Raw genomic sequence first — 12570 nt, 5'->3', positions numbered from 1 at the left:
CACAATCATAGATTAATATTTTATCTCCTACCAACTCTCCTTCGTATATATTATCTGGATCTGTTATATTTCCTTTCACACTTCCATTATTAAAAATATACATCATTTCATTTTTCTTTTCATAAATTAATATATTTAATCCGTCTGCTTTAGGACTTATAATCCATTCGTTATTAAAATTTAATTTTTTAGATAGTTCTTTAGATGATATTTCCATAGGTTTTATCAAAGGCCAATATTTATTTTTGTATTTATTCATTATTTTTTCTACTTCTTCGTAATTATTTATATCAAATTCTATTTCTAACATATATTCATTATTACATTCAGTTATAGTTGTCAAAGGATTTTCTTTTATAATTTCTCTTTTTATATGTCTCTTATTAGTTTCTATTAATTGTAATTTTAAATCTTCTTTTAAATGAGTTTGTTCAATAGAAAGTACTAAATTAGTGTGATCATTTAATTTTATTTTATCGTATATTTCTTTAGTTTCTATCAATCCTTTATATCTAGATCTAAAAGTCAAGCATTTCATATGATCGCTTTTATAATAAGTCAATATTTCTTCTTTGTTAGGATTGAAATCTATAGGTTTAATTATATTCATTCTTATTTCTAATTCTATTTCTGTTCTTTTATTAAAATCCATTTCTAAATCTTTTTTAATTTTAGCATATTTTTTGAATACAAACATGTTGAATAAAGATATTGTAGAAAATTGTAAAATTATATTTAACAGAAATATGTCTTGGGAAGAAGCGATAATTTATTTCAATATTACTGATGATTTGAAAAAAGTCTATATTAGATATATCATATGTTTATATGATTATAATTATTTATGTCAAATGTTAAATAAAGTATGAAGTTTGATTTATTTTATGCTAATAACAAGGTTGTTGATTATTATTCTTTAGTTTCTACTAAAGAAAAACAAAATTTAGTTTTATCTTTTTTACATCCTGATAATCCTTATAAAAGTTTAGCAATATGTTTCAAAGTTGGTTTAGGTAAAACTTATGCTGCAGCTGCTTTATCTTATATTTATTTAAGTCAAGGATTTTCAGTTTTATATTTATCTAGTACAGTTAATTCTTCCGAAAATTTTAAAAAAGAATATATAAAAGTGGTTGAAGACAATAGACTTTTTCTATTTAAATCTCGTATAAAAACTATGACTTATAGCAAAGTTTATAATTCTATAAAAAATTTAGATTCTTATGATTTAATTATTTTAGATGAAGCTCATAATTTAAAAGAATCAGGAGTTAGATATAAACATATAAAGGATAGTATAATAAATTCTTCTTTCTGTAAAGTGTTAGTTATTTCTGGTACTCCTATAGTAGATTCTGTTTCAGAAATAGATATTTTATTAAATATTTCTGGAGAGAGATCTGATATTATATTTTATGATAATAATTTTAATACTGCTGAAATAGAATATATCGGTACTAAGGTTGGAGATAATGTATTATTTTATTCTGAATTGAAAGGAAAACAATTAGATATTTATAACATGTATAAGAAAAAAGATTCAATTTATATTATAGAAAGACAAAATGCTATTTCTTGTTCTGAAAAATTCGATAAAAATATTCCTTTATACGAACAATCTTCTAAAATTTATGAATTAATTAAAACTCTAGATAAAAAACCTACAGTTATTTTTTGTTTCTTTATTAAAAGAGGTATAAATTTTTTAATCCAAGTATTAAATAGTTTAGGTTTTAAACCTTATAATAAGAAAGGTGATAAACATTATGCTGTTTTATGCGGTGATACTAATAAGAAGGAATCTGAAAAAATAATAAATACTTATAACAATTTAAAAAATATAAATGGTAGTCTTATTAATATATTAATAGGTTCTCTGGTAATGTCTGAATCTATAACTCTTAATAATACTAGATCAGTACATATTTTAGCTCCTCATTGGAATTTTAGTCAAATAGAACAAAGTATAGGTAGAACTGTTAGATTTGGTTCTCATTCTTTTTTATCTAAAAATGATTCTAAAGTCAAAGTTTATTTACATGCTGCTAAAAATACTATAGATGAAAAAATGTATGATATTGCTAGTAAAAAAAGATTTGATATAAATAATACTTTGAATATTATAGAAAAAGATAATAAAATAAATTATAAATCTAACTTAGTATCTTTTCCAGAACCAGATGATATTTTAGTTTTTAAATTGAAAGAATACATTTGGGATTTTACTAATTGTTTTGATAAGAACAAATATAATATATCTTGGGGAAGGTTTTACGGACAAGAAGTTGTTTGTTATAATATTAATACAGGAGAGAGAGTTTTTGGTGAAATATTTCATAATTTTAAAGTTAATTTGCCTTTAGAAGACGGGTATAGTATCTGGAGATCTTGTGTGGATAATAAGTTAAGATTATCTAATATATATAAATTTAAAAATAAGAAAACAAAAAGAGGTAAATTAATTGAAAATATGAATATTAAAGAGATTCAGCAAATAGCAAAAGATTTAAAGTGTGAAGAAAATATATCTTCTATAATAAACATTTTAAAAAGTCAAAATAGATTTATTGAAAAACAAATAATTATTAAAAATGATTTATGATAAAATTGAAGAGTCTAAATTAACTGTAGGTAAGCCTAATAATTTTAAAAACTCTTCTAAATTTTTGTATCCTATTTTTTATGAAGATTCTGAATTACTTTTTACTTTGAAAAATAAATTTTATATTGTTGATACTGTCCAAATCAACAATTTTAATAAAGAATTTATTGAAATAAAATCTAAACAATTAGATGAACAAATTAATAAAGTAGCTAACAAATTTAATGTTTCTATTGATGATAATAAGAAATATGTTATTAATGACAAAACTGTTATTAAAGATGCTAAAATAGATGATTTAAGAAACAATAGATTTAAAGCTTTAATTAGTATTTCTATTCCTACTTATTATGAAGATAAAAACGATGTTAAAACTTCTTTGCAATTATACATCAAAGAAATAATTGTGTTAGAATTGATTTCTAGTGAAATAGAATATGAAATGACTAAATTATCATTAGCTATTTGATTTTTTAAAACTGATTTGCAAAATGGAACATACAGATTTTGGTCAAATAGAAATATTTGAAAATTATTTTCCTAATTTAGACGAATCTACTATAAAATACTCTCCTATAGAATGTATAGAATATAAACAAACATTTTCTGCTTTGTATGAAGGCGCAGAAATACCTATAATGGTAGGTACTAAATATTCTAAAAACAATCCTTTAGATGTTGCAGGTTATTTTATTATCGACGGACTTTGTTATTCTGTTAACAATATGTTTGTAAAGATCAAAAATAATTTTAGGGATAAAACTGCTTATTTTACTGACGGTTCTAAAGTAGTTATTAAAAATATGTTTGAATATAATCTATATAGTAAAGGAAAATCTTATAAATGGAATATACCCGTTAATTGGACTAAAATTTGTAAAGAAGGAGACGACAAATTATATAACCATTTAAGTATTATAGACGAATTTAGTAAATACGACAAATCTAAAATTATTAAAAATGAAATAGATCTAGAAGCTTTAAGATCTATGTTTAGATTATGGTTAGGTATAATAGAAGAACCAGATTATAATTTCAGATTAGCTACTGCAGGAGAGATTATGTATGATATGTTTATTAATAATCGAAATATAGTAGACGCTTTTAAGAATAATAGATGGGTTGTTAAACATATTTTTGATGTAACTTCAGTTTCTGAACTTATGAAACACTATAATATTTATAGCGATATAGAAAGTATAAGAAGAATTACTTTTCCAACTACTAGAGAGAATATGACTTTGTTAGATAGACAAGTAAAAATAAATGAGAAATACAAATTATGTCCTATTCAAACTCCTGACGGCCAATTATGCGGAACAGTAAAATATTTAGTTAAAGATGCTAAATTAATTACTAAAGATTTTATTATTCCTAAATTAGAAAAAGGGGATATAAGAGTTATTTTGAATGGTAAATACATAGGTTCTTTTAAATCTATAGAATCTTTTAAAGAAAAATGCGATATTATAATGTTTGAAAATTACGCGTATATTTCTAGCTTAAAAGGAAGAATAATAGGTAATTCTTTATTAAGTTATACTGCTAATAAAATACCTTTCTTGTTTCATAATCCACCAGTTAGAGCTACTTTTATGACTTCTATGCTAAAACAAAGTATAGAATACACTAATAAATATAATTTTTATATAGATAATACTAAATTTTTGACTAAAGATCTAGATCATAATTTTACTGTAGCTATAATGCCTTGGTTTGGATATAATTTAGAAGATAGTTTAGTTATATCTCGATCTGTTTCAAAACATTTTAATTATGTAAAACAACAGATTTATATAGAATCTAAGAAAGTTATTAAAATATATGTGAAAAAGAATAGTTTTGTAGAAGAAGGAGATATTCTTTATAAAATTTATGATCCTACTGAAATACAAACTTTGATTAAAGTATATGCTAAATCAAAAGGAAGAGTTGTAAGAATAAGAAAAAATCCTTTTAAATTAGTTATTCATGATAAAAAAGATTTACAAGTAGGTGATAAAATGACTAGTTTACATGGTCAAAAAGGAGTCATATCTTTGATCTTAGATAATCCGCCTTATTATATAGAAAATGATATCAAAAATATATAGACATAATAATAAATCCTCATGCTTTTCCATCTAGAATGACCATGGGACAGATCAAAGAAATAAAAGAGAGTTATAAATATGTTTATATAGACAACAAAAGAATAAAAAATAAAATTATGGTAGGTAATTGCAAATATTTGGCTTTAAGACATCAAGTAGAAGATAAATTACAATATTGTAATAACGATAGTTTAGATATAATAAGTAAACAACCTAAAGAAGGTAAGAAAAATAAAGGAGGTCTTAGATTTGGACAAATGGAAAGAGATGTTTTGTTAGCTATAAATGCTTTTAATACTATAAAAGAGATTTGGAATATAGATCAAATAGAAATACCTAAATCTAAAGACACAGGATTATTTTATTCTAATAAAAATTCAGAAATGATCAAAACGAACCAATATTTTATAATTTGTTTAAGTTATTTAAGATCTTTAGGTTATGACATCTCTTTAAAAAATGATACTTACTCTATTATAGATTTTGATCTGTCAATCTTGCCTATTTCTAAAGAAAAATATTTCGGTTCTGATGACCCTTCCGATTTAAGAATTTATAGAGATATAGTTGTTTTACCTAATTGTTTAAGAAATAATGTTATAAATTCTTTATTATCTAAACCAAATATAAATGTTAAAGCTTTGCATAAAGAATACAAAAAATTATTAATAAATAAAAATGGAGCTTTTCATAAATTTTTTGAAGGACATAGATCTAATCATTGTTTTAGATCAGTTATATCTCCTGATCCTAATTTACCTTTAGACGTAGTAAAAATACCTTATGGAGTTAATATAGGTACTAATATATGTATTTTGAATAGGCAACCTACATTAAATACAAGTTCTATGAGATTTATGAAAATTCAATATAAAGAAGATAAAACAATATCTTTTAATCCGTTATTATGTAAATCATTTAATGCTGATTTTGATGGAGATGAAATGAATTTATATGGATTAATGGATAAAAATTTAGAAAAAGAATTAAAAGTTTTGAATAAAGAAGGTGATCCTGTACAAGATTATGTTTTATGCGATTATTTAAGTTTAAAAGATTTAAATGAACTTACTTTTTATGGAATAACTTTTAGTGAAAATGATATAAAAATTATGATAGATAGCGGATCAAAAGGTAAAGAATTTAATTATAACCACATGTTTATTAATATAGGTAAAGTAACATACAATAAAAAAATATATGAAATAAATGGTTGTTATTATAAAGGTATAAACGAATGTGATTGGTATTTATTATCTATGATAACTAGAAATAATACTGCTTCTATAGCATTGAATACTCCTATTTCAGGTTATTTGCAATCAGTAACTAATCAATTAATATTAGGATCTGAATAAAAGGCCTAGTCAAATTTCCGCGCCTTGCCGGGGCGCGTTGAAATTTGCCAGGCCAAAAAACATTTTTTCTATAGGAGTTGAAATTTTCTTATTATTTATTTTAATTATTTTATTTAATTTGATGGAAGTGATGGGATCTGGGGTTATATTTAATTTATCATTTATTAAAGAGCTTTCATATAATGAAGGTTCTAATATGTTTTCTTCTGTTACTACATCTTCTGAACCGTCAGAAAAAATCTCTTAAAATTATTTTCATCTATTTTTTCTATTGTCACCAAAGTTTTTACTTGTATATTATTAGCACATCTTTTTAAATTTTCTATGTTTTCATATAAATCATTATCCACACCTGAAATATGAAAAGCACTTAATGTAGATTGAGTTATAGTAGAAAAGAAATCTAAATTATTTTTTAATTCTTTCATTTTAATTATATATCTTATTTTACATCACATGTTATATCAAATTCAGCATTTCTTTCAAAACTATTAACCCATCTAATAGGAGGAAGAATATATGGTCCTTTTTGAATTAATTTTCTATTTGGTTCTAGCTTTAATTCTAATTTACCAGGTAAATTGCATTCAGCGTTTTTTAACATATTTTCAATCAATTCTTGTGGAATATCTGAATAATATTCATTAAAAGTAACATTAACAATGGAAAAAGGCATTTTAGAATATATAATAACTTTCACATTTGAACCAATAAATAAACTAATTTGGTGTGATGATTTTGAATTAAATGAAGAGTGGTCTGTTTTAAGAATAAATAATAGAAGAATAATCCAAAAAGCTTATCACAATAAATCTCCCTATAACGAACCAAAAGTAGATTTTGATATAGCTTTATATTCTAAAAGCAGATGGTATTGTTTAAATACGAAAAATAATATAGGTACAGTTATTAAAACATATAGTAAAGATGTTTTTGTGCCTAATTTAAAAATAATTAAAAAAGAAGCTAAACCTCATGTATCTTATGTCAAATTTAATTTTGATTTGCAAATATTAGGAATAATTATAAATAATAAAGAAAAATTAGAGATTTTAGAAAAAACTATGATAAAAGATATGTTAAAAGTACGCATTGATAATAATTCTTATATGGAAATAAAAAATTCTATAATAAAATATAAAGGAAATAATCAAAAATATTTTTATGATTTAATAGAAGAAATTTTTGAAAATTATAAAGTTCATGAAAAATATTATAAAGATATTTATAAAAAATTAGGAATAAAAATTAACTATGATTGTTATGAAAGTATAGCTCCTTTAACATGGCATAAAGCAAAAAGAAGTAATCAATTGATATGGCCTGAAATATCATTAACAGAAGGGTTAGAATTTCCAAAAAATAGTGGTGTTTTTTATAAAAGTGATAAATATGTTGGATTAGCAAAAAGAAATGATGATAATCCTGAGATATACATACCTAAAATAACTAATAGAGACCATACCAAATACGAAAATTCTATTTTATATAGATATATAAACAATATAGAAATAGAAGATAAAAAACTTCCGGATAGTTTAAATAAAATTTTTAGAATAAGATATAAAAGAAAAATGAATAGTAATGACAAAGTAGTAGAAATAGATTTTAATGGAGATGTTATAAATACTGATATAAATCCAGAATACGTTATGTATGACGGTTATATAATTTGTGATTTTAATAATGAAATAAAAACTTATAAAGGAAAAAGACCTGTAGGACAAATATTAGATAAAAATAATAAAAGAGCTTTTGTTATTACAAATGAAGAAATTAAAAATTGTTATGGTTACAAATTAAGAAACATAATAACTTTACCTTGGTATTATAAACAAATAATTCATGATTATAATAAATTAGGAAGATTAAAAAAAGGAGATATAATGGATTTAAGCCATATAGGAATAGTTAAAGAAAACGAAACTGATATTATAACTTTTCCTTATGAAGAAGAATTATATATAAGTAGTTGTTTACAGACTCATAGATTAACTACTTTTAGAAGTACAAGTAATGTGATTATTAAAAATTTGACATAAAAATAAAAATGTCTCCAAAACAAACTGACAGAGCACTAAAGATGTTAAAATCATCTATTATAGATGATTTATTAGTTCAATTAAAAGAATTAAAAATAGAAGTTGATGATGAAGAATTAAAAAATACTTTATTGAAAACAAAAAATAAAAGCAGAAGAATTCCGCCTAAAGTAGAAGAACATAAAAAATGTGTGGCTACATGTAAAAATGGAAAACCATGTTGTGTGGCTATGTGTGATAAAAAATTGAAATTATGTTGGGCTCATATGGATGGAGATCAAAGAATTAAATATAGAAAAAATAAAAATGTTACTGAAGTTTAAGTAGCTTTAACTTCTTTACTTTCTATATAACCTCTAACAGATCCCCACTCTCTTCTAAATTTAAGAAATTTAACTACTGCTTTATTGTCTTTGGATTTTAGTAAAAAAGAGAACATATCAGGAGTAACATATTTAGACGGAATACCTTTAAATCTACTTTTTTCTACTATTTTTCCGTCAATAATTTTTTTAAAACCAATATATTGTTTTTTACCTGCGCATATTAAACTATCTAAAGTAGCTTCTAACTCTAATTGTCCCATATCAGAACCTAATACAGGAATATCTCCTATTTTAGCATTTAAATTAAAATCTGATTTTCTAACAAAAATACTATCAGTATCACTATACAAACAAACAGTATTATTTTTAACAGCAGCGTCCCATAATTTTTTCATATGTAATCTAGCATAACTTAAAGTAAAAACTCCGTTTTGAATAGGTTTGTTACCAGTTTCTTTATCTTCTTTACCTTTAACTAATACATATTCTGTATCCCAAACCATATAAGCATCGTCTTCTATATCTATTTCCCAACCTAATTTAAAATCATAAACAGTATCTATCCATTTTTGAGCAAATTTACCCCATAAACTATTCATAATAATCTTAATAACTTGTCTTTTAACCTGATTATTTTCATTTTCAAATTGTAATTTATATTTGTATAAAACATTTTCGATATAATCTTTAAATATTTTACCTTTATGTTCCCATTCATAACCTATATATCCAGTTTCATCAAAAGCATTATATTGTATTTTATGTCCTTCTTGTAAACCTATGTCTATATCAACCGATGTATACCAAGCAGAATATTCTTGTCCATAATTATCTAAATAATAAATAGTATTATCTTCTTTTCTTAAAGGGAAGAAATTAGAAGTAGGATTTTTATTAGGTAAAACAGACACATAATAAACTCCTAATTTATGAGGATTTTTAACTTTGACTTTTTTCATCATACCATAAGGTTGATCATAATATGCCATAGCTGCAGGATATAAAGATTTAACATCTAAACATAAAACATCTTCATGAATACCATTTGTACTTATGCATCTTCCTCCAATTAAAGATTTTCTTATATTTAAATAATCTTCTTTTCTAGGATGGATTAAAAATATATCAGGACTTAAAAAAGCTTTAAACAAATTAAAAGACATTCCAGCTAAAGTATGAGATTTGTCCACTACGTCTGATTGAAAAATATCAAAAACTGCCTCTTTAAATTTTATCCATACATCTGCTAAAACTATTACATCATTTTCGCAATATTGTCTAGCCCAATCTATAAGCTTTTTAGATGTTTTATCTTCACTATAATGTATTATATTATCTGAAGTAATAAACATTCTATCTTTTTCATAATGAACATTAAGAACTTCTTCTATAGAATCCCATTTAGGCAATTTATTATTTATATCTTCTTTAGATTTCATTAAATGATGAGGAAAATCAGTTTTTGCAGAATCAACATTAAAAGCTTTAGCAGCATTAGATAAACTACATAATAAAAAACTATAACTATCTTTAACAATAAATCTAGTAGAATTTAATTCAAATTCAAAACTAATAAAAGAATTATTTCTTATCATAATATTTTTAATAATAGAAGGATCGTGTATAGAAGAAATAATATAATGAAAATCATAATTACCTCCATTATGAGCGATTAATTCTACAGTTTGAAAAGGATATTGTTTAGAAACAGAATTTAACATTTCTAAAACAGAATCTCTTCCCTCTGTAGAATAAATTTTTCTATTTTTATCTTCTAAGTAAGTATAGCAGCATAAATAAGGTATATTTACTTGAGATAAATCCATATTAGGATCAAAATAACATTCTATATCAAAACATACAGTATTTGTTTGATTAAAAGAAGATTTTAAAGGAGTAAATTTTGTTACAGAATAAGAACTATTGATAAATGACAAATTAAAATCATAAAGAACTCCTATATGCTCTTTAAAATATAAAACACAATAATGATCATCTTTAAAAGTATTTTTAGAAAAATGACATAATTGTAAATCATAAAAATTTTTTATATCAGATATAGTATTTATATATGACTTCGGTTCAAATACTACTAATTTTTCTTGTTCTAAAAATTGATTAAAATCTGATATTTCAGTATTCCACAAAAAATTACTACATTGTTCTATGCAACTTTTATCTTCTTTATTAGCACAAAATAATTTAGCAAAATTAAAATGAATAGTTGTTTCAGACAAATCCCAATTCTTAACACATCTTGGAATAGTTATATAATAAAATCTAAAAATAGCTAAAGTATTACATTGTCCTTCAGTTAAAATAGGTTGATAACCATAAACATCATCTTGTAAAGTATTTAAAAGAGAATCTAATTTTCCATAAGCTCTAGTTATATCTTTTTCGAAAGTAGAAGGAGTGATTCTAGTTATTCTAGTAGAAGCAAATATTTTACCATTCTTTTCTATATAAAAATAAAGATGACAAAATTTAAAGCTTAAATAAAATCTTTTGTTTTTTAAATTTTCTATAAAAATATTATATTCATCTTTATAACTTTTTAATAAATCTAAACTAAAAGTATTCAATTTTAAATCAACATTATAAACAGTATTTATTTCTGATATAGTAGATTTTACTATTTTATCATAAGACCATTTAGATACTTTCTCTCTTTCTTTTTTCATTTTATTCTTTTTATAATTTACCTGTGCTAAATGTCTAGATAAATTATTTTTAGAAGCTTCTTCTTGTTCTTCATCAATAAGTTTTATTTCGTTAGAAATTAAAAATTGTTTAACATCTTCAGGAAGAGAATCAAAATTAGATTTGAATTTCGACTTTAATCTATCGATAGCTTCTTTATTCAAATCCATTTTTATATATTCAATTAATAATCATATATTTGTTGTAATCAAAATTAGATTTAAAATCATAATCATTATATAAAGGAACATCATAAATAAATTTAACATCTTGACTAAATGTGTATATAAAAACAAACTCGTCTATAAAAGAAGATGAATTAGAAAAAGTATTTATATATTCTTCTTTAGTCAATAAAGGTACATCTTGTTTTAAGTTAGGCAAATAATAACTAGGAGATATATCATCTTCTATAAAATCAGAATGTTTAATCAAATGAGAATTATTAAGCATTTTAGCAAAAAGATATAAAGATTTATTTTTATTAAAATTATAAGATTTGTTCTTTAATAAATAAACTACAGATAAATCAATATCATATTGAGATAATTTAGATAAAGTATCATCAGAAGGTAAATTTGGATACCATATAAATTTAGGTTTATATTTCTTGATTAAATAAGGTCTAATATCATTAGACATTATCATTCTAGAAACAATAAATTGTTTTACTTCTAAAGTTAATAAAGAAGAAAATTTATTATAAACAAAAATGGCAAAATCATAATCATGAATAATTCCTCTAATCAAACAAGAATTAAAACTGTTGGATTTTAATAAAGAATTTATTTCTTTATAAGAACTTAATTCTTTATAGGAATGGAAATAAGCTGCTGCGTAAATATTATAAAGTTTATTATAAGAAAACATTTTTTAGATAACTAATATAAATAATCATATTTTTATTCAAATTCACAAGGTTTGGACCACTGGTAGAGGGGGTTATGTCGTAAATGTGAAAAAGTTAAAAAATATATCCAAATTCACCACTTTCGGAAAAAATTGCTTTTTTTTTTTTATATCTGTAAGATAAAAAATTTATTACCTAAAAATATATCGAAAAAATTTGCTTTTTCTACCATCATGTCGAAAAAGGGGTTTTTTTTTTTTTGGGTTCCAATAGTACTGTATTGAAATTTTTCAAAAAAGTGGTGAAAAAAAACTGTTGTAGAAGACCAATTTTTTTTTTTTCATAAAAAAACATTACCAAAAATACATGGTTTTTTTTTTTTTGACCGAATGTTTTTCAACCTCATGGTAAAAAAAAATATTACCACTTTTATCGGAAGGGGGTTCGTCCTGGAAAAATTATATATCCATACGATGCAAAAAAAAGGCAAATTCACTTATCCCATACGGTAACAAAAAGTACATCCTTTACGACAAGGGGTATGTCGGTACGATAAAAAGTTTGTATTCTATAAGATAAGAAAATATTTTTCTATC

General features: G+C 23.1%; 9 protein-coding genes across 9 annotated transcripts; 5 read left to right on the top strand and 4 right to left on the bottom strand. All coding sequences in view use genetic code 12, as the record gives it.

Annotated features, from left to right (window-relative positions):
- Positions 1-369: 369 nt before the first annotated feature.
- DASC09_054820 (uncharacterized protein) lies at positions 370-697 on the bottom strand (the record flags this gene model as incomplete). Its single annotated transcript, XM_064999067.1, has 2 exons — positions 370-390; positions 446-697. 2 exons carry the CDS (start codon positions 695-697, stop codon positions 370-372), a joined length of 273 nt encoding a protein of 90 aa, XP_064855139.1.
- A 480-nt stretch (positions 698-1177) lies between these two features.
- On the top strand, positions 1178-1737 carry DASC09_054810 (uncharacterized protein; the record flags this gene model as incomplete). Its single annotated transcript, XM_064999066.1, has 2 exons — positions 1178-1666; positions 1726-1737. 2 exons carry the CDS (start codon positions 1178-1180, stop codon positions 1735-1737), a joined length of 501 nt encoding a protein of 166 aa, XP_064855138.1.
- Positions 1738-2591: 854 nt separating this feature from the next.
- DASC09_054800 (uncharacterized protein) lies at positions 2592-3071 on the top strand (the record flags this gene model as incomplete). The annotated part of the gene is made up of 1 exon (XM_064999065.1): positions 2592-3071. One exon carries the CDS (start codon positions 2592-2594, stop codon positions 3069-3071), a length of 480 nt encoding a protein of 159 aa, XP_064855137.1.
- A 22-nt stretch (positions 3072-3093) lies between these two features.
- Positions 3094-4695, top strand: DASC09_054790 (uncharacterized protein; the record flags this gene model as incomplete). Its single annotated transcript, XM_064999064.1, has 1 exon — positions 3094-4695. One exon carries the CDS (start codon positions 3094-3096, stop codon positions 4693-4695), a length of 1602 nt encoding a protein of 533 aa, XP_064855136.1.
- A 116-nt stretch (positions 4696-4811) lies between these two features.
- On the top strand, positions 4812-6053 carry DASC09_054780 (uncharacterized protein; the record flags this gene model as incomplete). Its single annotated transcript, XM_064999063.1, has 1 exon — positions 4812-6053. One exon carries the CDS (start codon positions 4812-4814, stop codon positions 6051-6053), a length of 1242 nt encoding a protein of 413 aa, XP_064855135.1.
- Positions 6054-6495: 442 nt separating this feature from the next.
- On the bottom strand, positions 6496-6729 carry DASC09_054770 (uncharacterized protein; the record flags this gene model as incomplete). The annotated part of the gene is made up of 1 exon (XM_064999062.1): positions 6496-6729. The coding sequence occupies one exon, from the start codon at positions 6727-6729 to the stop codon at positions 6496-6498; it is 234 nt and encodes a 77-aa protein (XP_064855134.1).
- A 1374-nt stretch (positions 6730-8103) lies between these two features.
- Positions 8104-8418, top strand: DASC09_054760 (uncharacterized protein; the record flags this gene model as incomplete). Its single annotated transcript, XM_064999061.1, has 1 exon — positions 8104-8418. One exon carries the CDS (start codon positions 8104-8106, stop codon positions 8416-8418), a length of 315 nt encoding a protein of 104 aa, XP_064855133.1.
- Positions 8415-11294, bottom strand: DASC09_054750 (DNA polymerase; the record flags this gene model as incomplete). The annotated part of the gene is made up of 1 exon (XM_064999060.1): positions 8415-11294. One exon carries the CDS (start codon positions 11292-11294, stop codon positions 8415-8417), a length of 2880 nt encoding a protein of 959 aa, XP_064855132.1.
- Positions 11295-11304: 10 nt separating this feature from the next.
- Positions 11305-11994, bottom strand: DASC09_054740 (uncharacterized protein; the record flags this gene model as incomplete). Its single annotated transcript, XM_064999059.1, has 1 exon — positions 11305-11994. The coding sequence occupies one exon, from the start codon at positions 11992-11994 to the stop codon at positions 11305-11307; it is 690 nt and encodes a 229-aa protein (XP_064855131.1).
- Between the last annotated feature and the right edge of the window lie 576 nt (positions 11995-12570).

This window comes from Saccharomycopsis crataegensis, assembly GCF_037102585.1.
Source record: "Saccharomycopsis crataegensis DNA, jcf7180000000095, whole genome shotgun sequence".
In the NCBI taxonomy this organism is placed as follows: domain Eukaryota; kingdom Fungi; phylum Ascomycota; class Saccharomycetes; order Ascoideales; family Saccharomycopsidaceae; genus Saccharomycopsis; species Saccharomycopsis crataegensis.
The sequence above is the reverse complement of the archived record's forward strand: the minus strand, read 5'-3'. Positions and strand labels throughout refer to the sequence as shown.